Source organism: Convolutriloba macropyga, chromosome 6 (assembly GCF_964194025.1).
Source record: "Convolutriloba macropyga chromosome 6, txConMacr16.3, whole genome shotgun sequence".
Lineage (NCBI taxonomy): Eukaryota > Metazoa > Xenacoelomorpha > Acoela > Convolutidae > Convolutriloba > Convolutriloba macropyga.
The window spans coordinates 56,638,046-56,657,020 of record NC_134473.1 but is presented as its reverse complement, the minus strand read 5'-3'; the positions used below and the strand labels follow the sequence as shown (position 1 = coordinate 56,657,020).

At 34.4% G+C, this 18,975-nt stretch overlaps 1 protein-coding gene across 1 annotated transcript in view; it reads left to right on the top strand.

The window, feature by feature from the left end:
• The window catches only part of LOC142341067 (uncharacterized), a 131,543-nt gene that overhangs the window by 24,339 nt on the left and 88,229 nt on the right, over nt 1–18,975 (top strand). The window contains exon 8 of the mRNA XM_075391918.1: nt 10,243–10,432. Coding sequence (XP_075248033.1) covers nt 10,243–10,432 — 190 coding nt within the window. The remainder of the gene's footprint in view (nt 1–10,242; nt 10,433–18,975) is intronic.

The window sequence follows — 18,975 nt, the reverse complement described above, 5'->3', positions numbered from 1 at the left end:
TCGACTGAGAGCAATCGATTCACCCGACGTTAGTCGGTTATGTTCAAATGTTTTGATTAAGCCGTCCCGGTCAAATGTCCTCCTAATAATCCTAGAAGGGGCCGCAATGGGAGGATTTTTGAGGAATTACACCTAATAAAAATCGTGATCTATGAGTGGGTTGCAATGGGCACTGCAATGATTGTGATGTAAAACGGATTGTGATGTAAGACGGATTGTGATGTAAGACGGATTGTGATGTAAGACGGATTGTGATGTAAGACGGATTGTGATGTAAGACGGATTGTGATGTAAGACGGATTGTGATGTAAGACGGATTGTGATGTAAGACGGATTGAAGTGACGTAAGAGTGAGGGGTAATTTGTTGAGAGGAGGTAAAATATTGTAAGAGTAGGGCTGCAAGGAGAATAAATTGACAAAAATTGACGTAAGAGGGTGGTTAATTTATGCAGAGGGGTAAAATAATTTAATGACTTAAAAATACCATTTATATACATGTATTTACCAGTTTCTGCCAGGCATCAAGGGTGTGGGGGTTAAGGAGAACTGGCTGAGGTAGAATAGTTTGTGATTTCGAGACCGTTAGTTAATGGACAAGGGGGATAGATTGATGTAAGAGTGGGCTACCCAGAGGGCTTCAACGGTTAAAGAGTGGGGCTGCAATGCGGTGACTATTTTGGAAATTCTCCCATTGGAGCCCTACTCTTTCATTTTAACCCCCTTCTTGGAAAAGAGTCTTCTACGTCACTTCGCAACCCATTGGGGCCCAAATTTTACAAAATAGTACGCCCTTGAAAGCGGAAAAAGATTGCAACCCAAAAAGACGTAAAAATTTTGTACTATTTTCTAAAAAGTTCACTCAATGCAGCCAAACTTTTTTTGGTGAAACAGTGAAAAAATTAGACCCCGGGGACTCACAATTAATTTATTCCAATCCACCTATTGTTCTTTCATTTGGACTAATACCCAGCTCTATTTTCAAAACTAATCATAACATTTCAATTATGCATCGTTTACCCTTGATAGTGATAACGTTCGTGTCTTCTTTAGGCTGGTCATAAAATGCAAAAACAAAAAATTACCCTGAATTTTCAAGCTGTTTTCCAAGCTGTGAAGTAAAAAAAAACATGCTGAAAGAATATGAAGTCAGAAATAATTAATTTTTGAAATTTTATTTCGTACAACGTCATTTATTTTAGGAGAAATTGAAGTAATTTTAGATTTAACTGCATGTGTTGTCCTTTTACTGCGATAGCGGTAGCTTATCGGAGCTATTATTGGCTTCGGCTTCGTCTTGGTTTGTATAATCCGAAAAATTGTGATTTTTTTGTTGTTGGTCTGTTCACTTATTAAAAGCCGCGAAGCGATAGCTGAGGCTATTATTGGCCTTCTCTTGGTATTTTTGTTACGACCATATGACGTCACAGCCACTTCAAATCTGCGTTTTGTTCATTCGTTCATGCAATTTTAACTGATTTGCGTGCGTGACGTCATTTTTCACTCTTAGTGGATGGAGCGAGTTTTTTGTTCATTTGCGTGATTAAATTTTTGGTCACACGTGACTTACCTCACTCTTAAAAATGACTTCATCCCTCTAAAATTGACGTTTCTTTGCTTTAATTCAAAGAGATAAGGTCAAGTGAGTGCTTGTCACTCTAATTGAAGGTTATTTAAGAGCAGCAAAGAGAAACAGCAATAAATTATATAGATTTTAATCAAAATTTAACATCTCAGCGCTTAATGAAAAGAATAAGTTTCTTTTTTGGTCTGTCTTTTTACCTTCTTTTTGAGAGTACAGATCTATGAAGCTATTGCGGCTATTTTCTGGCAATTTACCAGCTATGTTTTATCTAATTTTTGTTCTCAATGATAACCCAAATCTAGGTAGAGACTCATGAAAAGACAACGCCTGACCAAATCTTACTATTAAAAGACCATACTCGACTCATTTGAGCTATGAAAAGATTTCAGCTGGGCTTTAAGACATTCTGGACTTTAGTTTTTTTGCAAAAGACTCAGATTTTTGCAAAACACTTTAGCCGGACCCCAACTTTTACAAAAGACTTTGGTTCGACCCAAAATTTTGGCTGGATTTAAGTTTGACACAATGTCTGCAAACAAAGTCGAGTTAAAGTCTTTTCATGGGTCCATCATTGGTCTTTTATTTGGTCGGAGTTTTTGCTATTATAATTTTACGTGAAAAATTGCATATTACGTAGTCACCATGTATGATCCTTCATCTGTTTCGATTCAGATGAACCACAAATCCCTCAAATAATCTTTTCATAAGTCGAGGATCAGGCCTGGGAAGTCAAATTGGAATAGTGATTTCAGTCAGGCTTGAAATCTGGAAAGATTGAATATCAATTAATTTTGAGTAATTTTATTTAAACTTAGTCCGAATTGCCTTTAAAGTGATGTGAGTGAACACTTTTTGATTAAACTTGCGGTTTTCAGAGAGTTTTTTTTTCAGTTTGGGGGCTTTTTGACTTCCGTTTCGCTGCCTTTCTCCTAATGTTTGTGAAATCTTAACTCATAATATAATTAGTTAAAGCCTTCAATTCATGCCTATTGATATTTATTTGATCTAAAATGAAGTTCTTAGCAATTACATTAGAGCTGTGGTCTTTTCATGCAATTTTTTGCTAGACCAATTTTTGTCGGATCCATTTGATTTTTCCTCCTCAAAAAAGCCATAAACGTATAGCGCATGGAGGGCATTAAAAGTCAGAGAAACTTTTTCAGAGCCTTACGTTTTACTAGTTTCAAACTATGGAATTCACCGAAACTGTTTTAAGGCAACCATTTCATGGTGTGAAGGGCAGTTCTTAGTCTTAAAAGTAGGACCCTCCTCTGTCACCTCCCCCTTGGTCACTCCCAGTCCCCCAACACCTCTCCCCATACACCCTCCTCAAGTCCGGTGATTTGGACACCCCTCTCGCCAGCTCTAGCACAACCCTACCTTCCTCCCCCTTCTCATCACTTGACCCCCCATCACTTGACCCCCCATCACTTGACCCCCTCTCAATCCGCTCACACCCACTTGATGTATCCCTAAGCCCCAGCTGGCCACTACCAAAGACCACCGCTCGTCAGTCATTTGATTGTAATTCGACTGAAGTTAGTCGGTTATGTTTTTTGATTTTGACGCTATTTATTTCAGAAAAAAAAGAGTTTGACGCCTCTATCGTGTTCATTTTGTTGTGATGTTTTATATTTTTGGTAATGACAGGTCCAATAGATTTTCTAGTGCCAATTTTTAGTGTCGTAAAAATTAATTTTTTTTATTAACTTGCATTTTTTAACATCATTTCTATGTATTGTCATTGAGTATTTTTAAAACTTTTGACTGTTACCCGTATCTGTCGAACGTACTCCGTTTATATCCTTAATGAAACGTCGCATTGGTTACGTCGCATATCTAGTTCAAACAAATAAAGCGAAAAACTTTTGGCCAATTATGTACTCTTTTTGTCCCTCGACGCTACATTTCTAAAAACATTATTTGTTTTTTCTTTGGCCTTCTTATTTGTCTTATTGAAACAATTACCGTTTAATGCACAAACTGCAAACATATTTGTCTTTTTCTATGTTAAACTTTGACACTTTTTGCGTTTCAGTTCGAGAACGTTCGGTGACTTCTGAAATGATTTTTTCAAGCATCAATCCTTTATCTTTTATATTAAAAGAATGACAGTTTATAAAGCACCATGTTTAACGAAAGGCTAAAAAGCGTTTTTTAAAGGCCACTGAACAGCATGGGAAGAGGTGAGTGACCGAAAAAAATTATCTCCTAAAGGATCAATGTCCGAAAAAGAGAAGTCGAAAAGTCATTGACCGAAATGCAAAATAAGTCAATGTAAGAAAAATGCAGATGTCAAAAGGTTCATCAGCCGAAGAAAACAGGGATGCAAGAAAAGTAAGTGGTGGAAAATTTTTGTAGAATTTAGAAAAAGTTGCAAAAGAAAGTAGCAATGGTTAGAGGGTAGTATCCCTAGACATATCTGGTAGAAAACAATTCTACAACAATCGCGGAATGTTCTTTTCGTGTCCCTTCTCTTCTACCAATAGCTGCGTTAGTGATAGCTGAGCTGAGCTATTATTTGCCTTTACTCGATTTTTAACTTATCAGAGAGATAATTATGACAACCATATGAGGTTACAGTACTCTTCTTCTCCTATTGGGAAGTCTGTTTTGTTGGCTTAGGCAATTTAACGATTTTCTGTTAACTATCGGATGCTTTTTTGCAATTTCTTGAATGCCTTCAATTCCTCAATTCTATGAGATCTAAATTTTGTTCTGAAGATTTTTAGGTACTCGAAACGGCTTTTTAATATCGAAAATAAAGTAAAAGTTGCACCAGTTGTTTGTCGTTTTTTTAGTTGTTAGTAGTTTATAAATAAAAGTTGTTTGTAGTTTATAATAGTAGTTGTTAGAAAGTTGTTAGTTTTTTATAGTTGGTTCTGGTATCGCTTAGTGTGCTTGGAGAGGTTTTTAGCTGACCGCCAAGGAAAGCAGCAGTTATCCCTCGTCAATTTTCGGAGGTTATTTTTTTGGATGTTGGGCGGTTGCTACATTGCAATCAAAACAGAACACATGAATTTTCTATTTATGTACCGGCAATTTTGCTCATAATTTCTGGCCATTGCCTTGCTCCCATTTTCTCTATTTTAGGGCAGAGTTTTTCAATTATTTCAAGATCGTATTCAAATAATCGGTTTTTGGTAAATGAATTGAAACTAATATTGGTATGCGCAGATATGCTATTCCAAAGGTTTGTGAAAGTTTTTTATTGAAATTTATTTAGCATGCTTTAAGAGACCTGCTGGTTTTGAGTGATTTCATTTGCGCTCATTCTTAAATGAAGTTTATTTTTAACATAACAGTGATTGTTAGTGGTTGAACATCAACGTGGTTGTAGCCTAATGGTTAAGATGCTTGACAGATGTCATGGAATTTTCGGGTTTGAATGCTTATCAAGTCCGAGTTTTTGCACACAAAAACATTTCTAAGATACACGCCTAAATAAAACTGTCCCTGCTTTTCGTTCGAGAGCAAATCAATTGAATTTAGTTGGTTTAAAATCACTTTTTCTCAATAATGGGAGCTTCATTGACACGCTAGTGATATGCTATGAAAAAATGTCTTGAATGTTTCCTGTTAATAACAAATGGATTTTTGATTTTATCAGTACATAATTTCATGAAACATTAGTTAAATTTTGCATTTTGCCTGTATATGTTGTTTTTATTGTCGTGTTACAGTCTCAGTAATGATAAAAATCAATCTCATTGGCATTCTATGGAGACATAAGTGAATTACTGTGAGTTTTATCCGTTAGGTGCTCATTGTTTTATCACATTGATTTTAATTCAAAAGTTTTTAATGGCTGCCTGTATGTTCCCTATTTCTGTTTTTTTAAGCCTCGTTACTGAACCCCAATTATGACGTTTTACATATGCTTTTTTTAAATGAAATATATACAATTGTCAATGGTTTTAGCCGTTAGCTAATGATTATTTTTAGTTGACACTGTGAGTTCTCAAAAATTTATCTGTGGATTTTTCCTAGATTCAATTATTTTTGTGTTTTCTGTAATCTCATTTATAAGGGGGTATCATGGGCCATCTAGTGAACCATAGTGAGCTTGTAGCTATCGTTTTTATTGTTATAGCTGCAAAGCTGTAAGCTGAGCAGAGCTATATTGCGGTGCTCTTGGTTTTTCCTTTCGTCGTTTGACGCTTTTGAGTTTTTCTGTCATTTTAGTTAATGGATCTTCAAGGGCCAAAGAGTTTTTATCAGGCATTGCAGATATAAAAATGGACTCATTTCAGAGACAAAAAACTTGTTGTGAACAAATTTCTGAAATAGGTATATTTAAAGGGATCAAATAAGATAGAGTACTTCTTAGTTTTTCATTCATTTCTTTGCATTGTATTTCTGGACTTGTCCTGCTATGTTTTTTGTTTCGTCGTCTGACGCTCTTTTTTGTTTTACATTTTTTCACACAGCAAAGTCAATTTTTTAAATGACTTCTTCCTCTCACTAACGGCATTTGCGCGCGTGACGTCATTTTTCACTCTATTTAACCAACCTTTTTAGCTCAATTGCGTGATTAGATTTTGATCATCCGAGACATACCTCACTCAATATAATGACTTTTGCACTTTAAAACTTAAGTCTAATTTGAAATAGTTTAAGGTCAAAGGAGCTCCTTTGAAAAGGCTTCTGCGCAATGAATTTTAGCAAGCCTTATTAACTTACCTCTGAATGTTTTTATATAGTTTTTTTGTGCGGCGTCGATAACTTCTAAAACTTACATGTGTAACTGTTTCTATCTCTATTATGCGGCACGCAAGTCTATTCTTTCGAAAAAATTCCGGCAATCTGCCGGCTATATTTTTGATGGACTCAATGCTTTCAAATAATTTGAGTATTTTTTTTAGCCTTGCCTCCATTTGCTGTTTATTTTGTCAGGTTCCTTTTTAGTAACAATATTTCTCCTAGAAAGGTCTTCTGTTTTTTTAAATTTAATATTTTTTAAAATTTGTAAAATCAGCATAAAATTGTTTTGGAGGTACTGCGGCAATCTGCTTGCTATGTTAATTAAAGGTTGAGTGGCTTATTCGCAGCTCGCATCAGGCTTCATCAAGTTAAATTCTACTGTGCTCTCTTTACATTTATGCTCTCTTTTTGGAATGGACAGAAGTGCTTTCTTTTTAAATCTGAATCTTTTATATTTTAATTTGCGAAAAAGGTTTTAAATATCAACCAAGTTAGTGCTGAGATAACGCATATTTTTGCACGTGGAGTTTGGTTTATTAGGTGAAAATACAGTTAACCGAGACAAATACTTGTAGTGATTGAGCAAATTTTTGAATTGAAGATTTGTGGACATTAGGTGAATACCTATCAAAGTACTTACAGCGGGTACTCCTAAATCCACTTGAGGCTTTAGAGTATTCTAGCTACAAAAGAAGATGCAACAAAGCATTTGAAAAAAGTACAATTTTTTGAACTCTCGAATGATTTATACAGCCCTCGGTACTTTTAGGAAAAAAGTGTCAAAAAATATAAAGGAAAGAGTAGAAAACATAACAAAAAAACTTTTCTGCGCTTTGTTATAAATCCTAAAAACTCGCGAAAAATGTTTCTATAATTGCTGGATCAAACTAAATTAAAATGGTATAGCATCAAGTGGATTTGGGAGTACCGTCATAAGGTTTTTAAGTGCTTTCACCTGATCTACAAAAATTCTTCAAAATTTTTGCCTAGTGGCCTAATACTGTCGAGGGTCTATAAGGGGAATGCGCAAAGTAGCAACATGCCATAGTTAAATTTGTTCTGTTTCAAAAAACGAAACAGCTAATGGAAAGGGCAGTAAAACGGTCTAAGTTTATGGCCTAACTAAAACAGCCTAACTTGCAATGTATTCGTGCTCTGCATTTTTTTTTTGTAAAATTGCTCTCAAACGAAGTTTGTAGCATTTATAGTTGTCATGTTGGTCCTTTATGCAATTTTTGCTTCACCGGTATTTTGTCTGATCAAAAACGGGATAAACAGGTAGCGCCCAGCTGGCCTTAAGTTTTCTTAGAGCCTTTCAGCTCACTAGTCTCTAAGTATGCGATTCAAAAAGTGTTTTTTAGACCTGTACTTATGATGTGTAGGGCGGTTATTATGAGTTGACCCTCCACCACTCCCTCCCACATCACACTCCCCCATCCCTGCCCATACACATCGTTCAGACAGTAAGGGCCCCGTGCAGCCAAAGACCCCCTCCAACCTCCTCCCCCCCCCCCCACTGTTGACCCTCACATCCCCCGCTGTTGCATCCTCCCACCCCCATCAGCCCCCCTCCGGTGCACCCCCACCCCGCTGCACTCACCACATGCCCATTCAATTAAGCTAATGCAAGTCACACTAGCCGTGGCTAGCTACTGACGAAGCCAACTGGTCTTTTGAGAGCAATTCAGCCAACGTTAGTCGGTTATGATTTTACACCTTATTCTATGACTTTGAGCTTTTGTAACGGAATTAACAGGTAGAACTTGAATGGTATTAAATTGAAATAGAGGACGTCAGCTGGCTTTAGTAAATTTGTTGCCTAATGTCGCCCAAAATTCAAGGTAAAAAGTTTTTTGTTAACTTGGTTATTTTAAAGATCCGCAACAGTTTATAAGAATGTTATGTAGTGCAAAATATATTTGAAATTTAATGTTGTTTATTCAATTTTTTCTATACTAATTTTAAAAAAGCCAAGCACTCGTCAACTTTTTCAAAAGTTGTTGTCATTTTCTGTGTCTTTGCAGTATCGGGGCCAGGGAACCTTTTCCAAGTTTTGATGAAAGATTACTGTAAAATTTTAGTGACAGTGGAGTGGTGTTCATCTTTATATAAAATATAAATTTTCAGGAAAATTTTGATAACACTCGAACTTTTATCAGGTTGTATGGAAACTTTGATCAATTTTCTTTTTTGTTTGCTCCAGAAGCCAGGAAACCTCCTATAGTGAGCGGCAGTGAGATGGTTTTCGACTTGATAACTTAAAATTGGGTTACTGGATAGTTTTTGGAGACAATGAAACGGTTCTGAAGACATAAGTATCACAAATTTTAGCTTTACTTCAAATAAAATTCCAATTGTTTTGAAAATATGGCAATATGTTTGTCATTTCTGTGTTTATCGATCATTAAAGGCCATTAATTTTCTTAAGTCTTGCTGAGGAATTCATGAACGCATTCGGGAAACCAAAAAATGATATTTTTACTTATTAATTTTATCAATCCTTGAGTTTATTATTTTAGTTGCCACACACCCCTTTCAATGTTTGTGTGTGGTTCAATAGTTATTTTTAAAAGGATCAAATTTTTCCTTCCGGGTGAAAGCTTCAAGATTTTTAAAAATGGTTGTTTTTATATTCAACTCGAATATTTTAATTTCGCAGTATTCGAGACTTTTGTCTTTTTGGCGGGCATAGTTCTTTTGATCTGCTGGTCACATGCAGTGGCTCTGCTCTAATTTCTCCATTCAATTCTTTGTATTGTTTTGAAGGACGTGTCCTGCTACATATTTTTTTATTCTGTCGTCATGATGTTTGTTAGAAACATATGACGTCAAAATCACTCCAAATCTGCTTTTTGTTCATTCTTTTATGCAATTTTATTTGGATTGCAGGCGTGACGTCATTTTCATTTTTTACTGGAGAGGGTTTTTCACAATTCAAAGAATTTTAATTGTATTGGGGTGCCCTATTTTTTTAAGATCTGTTCACACATTTTCATGATTTTTGAAGTCAAATTAGAGTAATGATTTTGATCAAGCCGAAACAGGAAGTGGAGCAAAAAAGCGAGATTGTTTTCTCTCTAATTTTAAAGTAGAGTGAGAAAACCGTGTTCGAACAAAAATTCTTTCCCGCGTTAGTGATTTTTTTGTTCAAATGCGGCAATTTCAATTTGATTTGTACTGTTTTTTCGATTTTTTGGATCGGATTTCTTTCTAAATGGTTTTCCAATCCATTCATAGTTCATTCCAGGCCTAGTTTTTTGTTTGAACCAAATTTCAATTTCTCGCTAGTGGTTTTTGTTCACATGCGACATTTTTACATTGATTTTCTGTTTTTTTTTAAATTTTTTTAACTGATTTTTTTAAGAAATGGTTTTCCCAATTCACTCATAGTCCGTTATAAGTCTAGTTTTTTCTTTAGTCAATGAGAATTTTTGGAATTGTACGTCAGAACTTGTCCTGCTATGTTTTTGTTTATTCGCGTGAATAATTTGTTCATTCTTTCATGCAATTTCAATTGAATTGCGTGAGTGACCTCATTTTCACTCTTTAGTACAATTCAACTCATTAGTGGAGAGAGATTTTTTGGTTCTTTCGCGTGATTAAGTTTTTGGTCACACGTGACTCACGTCACTATCAAAAATGACTTCTTCACTCTAAAAGTAACTTTTATTTACTTTAATTCAAAGAGATAAGGTCAAGTGAGTGCATGTCACTCTAATTGAAGGGTATTTGAGGGCAGTTAATACAAGCAGCAATAAGTTAAACGGCTTCTTAAACAAATTACAACATCTGAACATTTAATAAAAAGAAGTATTTTTGATCTGTTTCGTTTGCTTTCTTTTTGAGACTGCAGATCTACGAAGCTATTGCATCTATTTTCTGACAATCTGCCATGTTTTTTACACTATGGGGGTTGCAATTCTGAAAAGGGACTGAGTTGGATTTGTTGTTGTAGGAATACGATTACCAGAGCGACGGTGTTTTGTTCAGTATTGTGTACCTGCTAGGTTTGTTCTTCGTGCTGCTGTTTGCCTGGTTCTGGTACGAGAACTTCATTCTCAAGGACATCGGGGTCATCTACACTAGCCCCTGGATCATATTCTTCTTTGTTCTAATCTACGGATTCTTCACTTACGATGTAAAAGGTCACAGCTTACTTAAGTCTAAACTCTATGAAGTTTTTTCCGTTCCTGAAAAAAACTAGCGGAGGTTGGACCATATGAAAAGACTAAGTACAACCAGAATAACAGAATAAGGATAACAATTGACTTCATTCATAATAGTGATCTTTTTACCCCGGAATCGCAGGACAGTTATGGCGACAAAAGGGCCAGATTGAGGAAAAAGATTGCATACGATGTCTTTTGGGAGAAAGCGTACGTGAAACAATATTTATCGAACTTTTCGTAGATACAATATATGCATAGAAAACCTGAGACTAACTGAATGCTTCAGACAGAATTCACCCGCACTTGAAATTTACCTAAACGAGCTCGAAAACCACCTGAAAAAAGCTTTAAAACAACTGATAAATTTTTAAATCTCAAAATATCCGAGCAGCTCAGCTAAATTGAAGAGTTCAGGTAACGTTGCCTAAATTATATGAGTTTTCCCCGAAGACACAAAAATTTTTCTGGTATACTTTATTAGTTGTGTGATTAATCAATTTATTGTTACCAACTGAAGGTAGAACATGGGGCTAGGGGTATTAGCCGACACACAAATTAGAAGACACGCCAATTGGCCGACAGATTTCATCAAGACGACGTGAAAAAGACCGAAATCGATACTGTGTAATTTAATTAGTGTTATTAGAAGCGTCGACTTAATTATGTTCGGCCGTAATAATTTGTTCGGTTGTGATAAATTCATATCAAGTCCCACGCGCCGCTGAGGCATGGCCGAATTAGTTAGCAGTAATAGCCAATTAATGTTTGTTTTACAACTAAGGGACGCTACTTTTACCGCTTAATGCGCGGGTAATTATCGTCAACTGTGGTTTTCGAGTAGTTATATTTGCTCAAGTGTCGGCTAAAAGGTGTGTCGGCTAATTTGTATGTCGGCCAATTGGCCGGCCACGGTAGAACATATTTTAGAGCATAATGGACGGTTGCAATATGCGAAAGGGCACGTTTTAGGAATCTAGATTTTACTCACCAAAATAGCTTTTAATTACTTTTAATGCGCTGCACGCTATAACTTTGCCTTTTCATCTTTAATTTAGAACTAATCTGTTTACTCTAATTTAGGTTTCGTTCCTAAAAATTGCCAGAGAAGGCTAGACATGTCGCACCTTTGACTGAAATCAACCTTACTTTCTTTTCAATTTTCTTACTTTTCCGTTCTTTGTTCTTTGATTTCTTGTTATTTAATATGTGTCTGCGAGATGTTGAGTAAATAAATGCTTGAGGAAAAGAAGTAATCGTTTTTCAAAAAAAAATCGTTGGGGTGCAGGCTTTAAGCATTTTGTCGAGAAATTTGTTTTTAATAGCCTCACAGCGATAACTGGGGCTATTATTGGCCTTCTATTGGTTTTTAAAATTCAAAGAATTTGAATTGTATTGGGGGCTGCCTTTTTTTAAAGATCTTTTCACACATTTTCATGATTTTTAAGTCAAGTTGGAGTAGTGATTTTGGTCACGCCGAAACAGGAAGTTGAGCGAAAAGGCGAGTGGTTTTGCGGCGTGAAAGTTTTTTTGCTCTTATTTTCAAGTAGAGTGAGAAAACAGTGTTTGAACAAAAATTCGTTTGATCGCAAACTGTTTAGTCAATGAAAATTCTTTGAATTGTACGTCAGGACCTGTCCTGCTATGTTTTTAAAATTTGTTAAACACATTTTTATGATTTTTGAAGTCAAATTGCAGTAGTGATTTTGGTCACGTCGAAAGAAGAATTGGATAAAAAAACGAGTGGTTTTTTGGCTTCAAATGTTTTCCATCTAATTTTGAAAACGAATAGAAAAACGGTGTTTGAACAAAATTTCGCTTTCGTGCTAGTGGATCTTTGATCACATGCTGCAATTTCACTTTGATTTTCACTGTTGTTTCAAATTTTTCGATCGGATTTTTTTTCTAAATAGTTTTCCGAATCCATCTATAGTTCTTTCTGGGCCTAGTTTTTTTTACCGAACGAAATTTCCATTTCTCGCTAAAGGTTTTCTGTTCACTTGAGGCATTTTGAATTTGATTTTCTGTTTAGTTTTTATTTTTTTTTATTTTGAATGTTTTTAGAAATGTTTTCCCAATTCACTCATAGTCCGTTCTAGGTCTAGTTTTTTGTTTATTCAAAAAAAATTCGTTGAATTGTGTGCAGAACTTGTCCTGCTATGTTTTTTTATTTCGTCGTCAACATTTTTGTTACGACCATATGACGTCAAAACCAATTGAAATCTGCTTTTTCATTCATTCATGCAATTTCAACTGAAGCGCCTGCGTGACGTTAATTTTTGCTCGTAGTGGAGCGAGTTTTTTTTTGTTTTTTGCGTTATTATTTTTTTTTTGGTCACATGGGACTTACCTCTCTCTCAAAAATGGCGTCCTCTCTTTGAAATTGACTATTATTTACTTTAATTCAAAGTTATAATGTCAAATGAAAGTGTGTCACTCTAATTGAAGGTTATTTGACAGGCGCTAATAGAGGCAGCAAAGGCGGCAAAATATAAAATCTCAGCCTTCAATGAAAAGACAAAGTTTTTTGGTCTGTCTGTTTTTGCAATTTTTTTGAGACTGCAGAACTAGTAGGCTAATGCGGCTGTTTTCTGGCGATCTGCCAGCTAGGTTTGAATTTTGCTCGTGTTTGTTGTTCTTATTGTGTCCTTGTTATGTTCAGTTGTGTTAATTTTATATAGGTTGAAATTCATCTATTTAGTCTCTAAGGGGCAGTAAGCTGAACGTTTTAAACAATTTTTTGGATTAAATGACTTAGGAATCACTAATTTTCTTTAGAAAATGGGAAATAGAGTGCTTCAAAGACCTTTTTTGTTTTCCATGTCTTTTGGTCTATGCTTTCTTGACAATTAAGTCCCAAGTCTTTGGGTTGCATTTAAAAGGAGGCTGAAAGAGAGTAGGTTAGAAGTGTGATTGTTTTCAGACTGCTCTAAAGTAGAAATTTGTGTTCTAAAAAACAAATTTGTAATTTAGAGTAAATTTTTTCAAGTGCGGTTATTGAAGTTTTTGTATTTCTATGGTGTGATGACTTTGAGAGCATTGTTTGTCAAAAAGTATTGGATAATTTTCAAAAGGTGCCCGTATTTTCCGTTATTTTACTTTGTCATCACTTAGTCTCTTCACTGAAAGGTCTCATTGGCTACTAATGAGTAATCTTTTTTGTCTGTTTTGCCCTTTTTTTTCGTTACCTTTCATCGGTGTTCTCTATATGATTCTTTTTGGTTTTCTTTTTATATGGCAGTCTTTTACAGAAATAAGAAAAAGAACGGAATTTTTTTTGCACGTGCGCCATGGAGTTGCATATCTAATTAGCTGAGCCAGTTTTTGTTGTCAGATTTTTTTCCATTATAAACGTTACGTTCTTGTGGTTGTTTTAGAATGAATAGTATAACTAAACTGAAGTTTTTTTTAGGTTTTTATGGCAAGTTTTTTAATTCGGTTCGTTTACAGAATTTTTCCAGTTTTTTCAAGATCTGATTTTAATTGCTCTCAAACGAAGTTTGTAACAATTATATTAGTCCTGTCGGTCTTTGTTATGCGATTTTTGGCTTGACCGATTTTTCGTCTTACGCTTTTGACTTTATCAAAAACGGGATAAACAGATAGCGCCCAGCGGTCATTAAATGTTCTTAGAGCCTTTCAGATCTGTTTCATCTCAAACTATTTTACAGACTTATACTTATGGTTTGAAGCGCGGTTCTTAGGGGTTGAAGACACCCCACGCTGTTGCCCCCGCCCGACCCCACTGTTGACCACCCCTCACTCCCCATCAACACCCCCACCCCCGTGGATACTGACAAACAACAGATCGCTAAAAACACGCACTTTTATACTAATATTTACAATTGTTTTCAAGCTATTCGATTTTTTTGTCATTTTTTGAGTTCTTTCAGCCCTAGATGGCAAGGACCCTACTTCAGTGCTTTATAATAGGTTTCTGCATAATTTCTTGTGGGTAGTGGAACGGTTTCAACAATTTAACATCACGAAACATGAAAAATGTACAAGTTTTTTCAATTTTTTTCACATGTATTTTTCATTATTCACGTCTTTCCAGACGCAGGGGCCAGAAAACGTCATTAAAGGTTTGATGATAAGTTACTAAAAAAATTATTTACGATGGAATAGGTTTCGATGTTTTAATTTGACAAAATTTAGCAATTTTTTAGATAAAATTTGCATTTTTTAAAATTTTTTCGAAAATTTTTTGTCAGTTTTTGGGTTTCTCCAGCCTCAAGAGCCAAGGAACCTCCTCTAGGGATTGACAAGAGGTTACTGTACAGTTTCTAAAAGTAATAGAGTATTTTTCAAGATTTCAACACCACAAATTTTGACAAATTTTCGTACAAATTTTGCTAATTTTTTAAATTTTTTTTGACATTTTTTGTCGTTATTCAGGTTTTTCAGCCTAACAGAAAATCTCCGTTAGGGTTTGATAATAAGTTATTGAAAATGTTTTTTGACCATGGATTCGTTCTTAACTTTTATTTTTACAATTATTAGAAGTTTTTTATGCAAACTGCAATTTTTTTAAGTTTTTTGAAATTGTTTTGTTATTTTTAGGTTTCGCCAGCCTCATGAGCCACATAAGCTCTGGGGTTTGATTATAAGGTAGTGCTTAGATTCTAGACATAATGGAATATTTTCCAGATTTTAATATAAGCAATTTTTGAAAATATTTGCAATTTTTACCTAGGTACCTCCTACAAGGTTTGACGATAAGCTGTCGCATAGTTTCTAGAGTTAAGGGAGTGGTTATCATTATTTCATTGACTCCGGTTTTAGCAACTTTTTGATAATTTTTTTTCAAGTTTTCGGAAAATTATAATCATGTTCCGAGTTTATGGATCTTTATGAGCCAGTGAAAACATTTAAAGCTTAAAATAGGGATACTGGATAGTCAGTTGAGACAATGAAATGGTTTTGAAGATTTTATCATCTTGAAGTTTAGCGAGATTTTGTTATAATTGGCAATTGTTTTCTAAACTTTTGAAAATTTTTGTCCTTTTCTGAGTTTAACGATCATTACTGGCCAAGGAATCCTTGCAGATGGGTTACATGACTTAACTACAGAAACAAAAAATAGTTTTGAACATTTTCATTACAAAATCTGGAACATTTTCTATAAAATTTTGCAATTTTTTCAAATTTTTGTTTTTCATTTTTTATTTGATTTATTTACTAACAAGATTAGAACACTAAAAGTTGTAGAGTCGAATCAAGCAAAAACCAGTCTCACTTAACCGTGGCTAGCTACTGACGAAGTCAACCGCTCGCCGGTCTTTTGAGAGCAATTCGCCAGACGTTAGTCGGTTATGATTTTTTCTTTTTTTTTCTATCTTTTCTTGTCAAAATGAGTCCGATTAGAATAAAAAGTTTAATAACGCTGGACGAGTAAAAGGGGCAAAAAGCGAGTAGTTACAGCGTGTGATTCTTTTGTCATACTGTTTGGTTTTCGAGCGCAATTTTTTCATCAAGTGCTGCCATTTACATTCTGTTTTTCTTTGGTTTTATTTTCTTTAAATCCTGTACGGATATTTTTAAAAGGGATACGTTTATTGTTTTAATGCATAGTTACTGTTGCGCAAACTTCTCAAAACGCAAATAATGGTTGTTCAAGACTTAGCCGACCTTTATCTTCATAAAATTTAAATTTTGCCTGTTTTTTTTTACAATTTTTGTTCTGTCGTTTGTTCCCCTTATTGATGGATATTAAAAAGTTCTGGATTGAGGTATAAATAATTTATTCAATGATTTCGATTGAACTCTTTTGGTGTCAACGAATTTGGCATCACCTGTTTTTATAAAGATAGTCGCGACTTTTCGATTTTCTGCACCATTTGTCATTATTTCTATTGTTTTCTGTTTTTTTGCCTCGTCTTATCTTGGAAAAGGATAAATTGCTTCTTTTCCAGCCAAATTTTGACTTATTCAGTGATTTTAATTCAGATTTGATGGTGTTTACTAATTTGAAGAAAACTACTTTTTTTTGAATTTCTTGCCACTTATTTGCAATGGCAATTTAAAAATAATTTCTTTGGCCATAAGATCTTTATTGCCCTTTTACTTTTTCACTCAATGTTTTTGAGAGAAAAAGTATAAGGGCAATAAAGATCTTATGGTAAAAAAAGTTGTCTTTAAATTGCCATTGCAAATAAGTGGCAAGAAATTCAATACAAAATTCAATAAAACGTTGACATTGATGGTCACAAATATTTTGATGACCTTATTTTTCTGAGAGATAATTGAATAAAATGTTTTTAGATTTATAAATTGTTCTCGTTATTTTGTATATGATAATTAAATTTGTGACCATGTGAGGTTTTTCTTTCAAACAGGCTGATAAGGTTGTCTTTAGTTTTCAAATCTTTGAATTTCAACTCAATTTTTGTCCTTCTGTTTTATTATAATTCAAAGAATTTGAATTGCATTGGAGCGTTGTTTTTTTTAAGATCTTTTGACAAATTTTTCGACTTTTTGTCATGAATGAAAATTGACCAAAAAGTGATTACATTAATGGAGTGAAGTTTTAAAAACTCCTTTTGAGTGAAGTGAGAAATCCCGTCTTTGAGCAGAATTTGGTTTTTGTGATCAATTTTTGTCCTCATGTCTTATTTAATTATTTTTGATTTTTTCCGAACGAAATTTTTGTTATTTTGACTCTTGTGTTCTGATATTAGATATTTGTAGCTTTAAAAACTCCTTAAAAGGCAACTAATAGTTTTTGAGATGTTGACATTTTTTTTCAACTGAAACATAACAATTGTGTGATTTTGCCGGTTTTTTGTGAAACTTTTATTTTTTCTGTTACCTAATAACACTAAATATAGGTCTCAATGGCTCTCTCTAGGGTGAAATTAAAACAGATTTTACTGAAAATCTAATCGATATCAAATGACTATGACACTACATGGTTTCAAATGAATATTAGCGACGCTTTCACTGTTTCCATTTTTTATTGTTCATTTCTATTGAGTAGTCTCCTGTCTTAGGCTTGTTTTTAGTGCTATGTGGGTGCTGTCGAAATCAATTTTGTTTCTATTGAATGTTTGTTCACACCTAAAAATGTTTTTAGCTTTAACACAAATATTTTTTAAACAATTTTTGAACTTCTAGACCCTACCGTCTTTGGCTTTTCTAGTTTTTCCGTCACTGAGTCTCATGAAGTATAGATATCAGCGGCACCTCTATTGAAAATATTCAGATTATTTACTCATATCACTTCAAAAGTGACGGTTTTAGCAACTCCGTCGTCACTTTTTAGTAATTTTTTATTTGCAAGTTTTGATGTCGTTGTTTTTGTGTTGAGCTTAGCCTCCTTAATGACGGGCTTCATTTGATCTCTTATGAGATGTAATTGATTCCGGTTAAGAAAATGAGTTTGCTGTTAAGGATTTCATTGGCTTTAAAACTACTTTTTCAAAATGTTGTAACTTTTGTTTGTCTCTTGAATATTGTTGTTTTTTTTTGTAACGTATTCATAAAGGGCTCTCAATAAATTCGACAAATGCCAGAAATTCAATTGCTTCTTTCAATTGCCAGAAGTTGTGTAATATGAGTTTTAGAATACAGAATTTAGGTTAGTTTAAAATATGATTTTTTGGACAATTTTTCAAGGACGTTTGTAAAAATAGTCTTTTGCCAAATGTCGTTTGTATTGTCATTTTTTTCTCTGTGGTCTTCTACAAAGATGGTGCTCGCTGCTTGACCTCCTTTTGTTTTGACTTATTTTTTGGTTGATTTCGCTAGAGTGATCTCTCTACCTTTTTAAAGAAAGAATTAGAGTTCGTATTGTATTAGGTTTTTTAGTACTTTGCTTTTTCTTGTGGAAGGTGTGATTTAAATTTCACTTCAAGGAAATTCAGGACTTGTCATGCTACGTTGTCTTAACCCTTTTTTACTTTTCAATCACTTTTTTCGTTTTATATGAGTCACTTTTTTCTCTTTTGACTTCTGACTAATCTCATTCACTGCTTCAAAAGAATGGACGCTAAAAATCAAGTAAAAATAGCCCTTGGAATTATATTATACCCGTGAAAAAATTTTCTTACGCGTCAGAAACTGTTCAAATGTTTTGCAGTTGCATTAGAATTAACAAAAAACGTTAATTCAGCTTCAAAGTTGGAGAACAATACGCTGAACACTAAAACCAGCTGGGCTTGTACTCTAAGGAACTCTTCTAATTTTACGTTCTCGGTGGGGTAAACGGTGGCCATATTTGAGAACCTGAGGGCTGTTTTGTAATAGCTGCGGCTATTTTTGGCCGTCTCTTGGTTTTTACAACTCGAAGAGGAGTATAACCGGAAGTACTATTTTTTCTGACAACGTTTTGACCTAAAAGTGAAAGAGAGTAAATTTTTTGGCATTTTTAAGTACGTTTCTTCAATTTTGGACATAAAAGCGGTTTTTTTAAATGAATGAAAATGGCAATTTAATTTTGATATTTTAGGATTTGAATGCATCTTGATGACGTGAAGTATTCATGTTTTTTGGATTTGTACACTTGCTTGCTCGATTTTGGC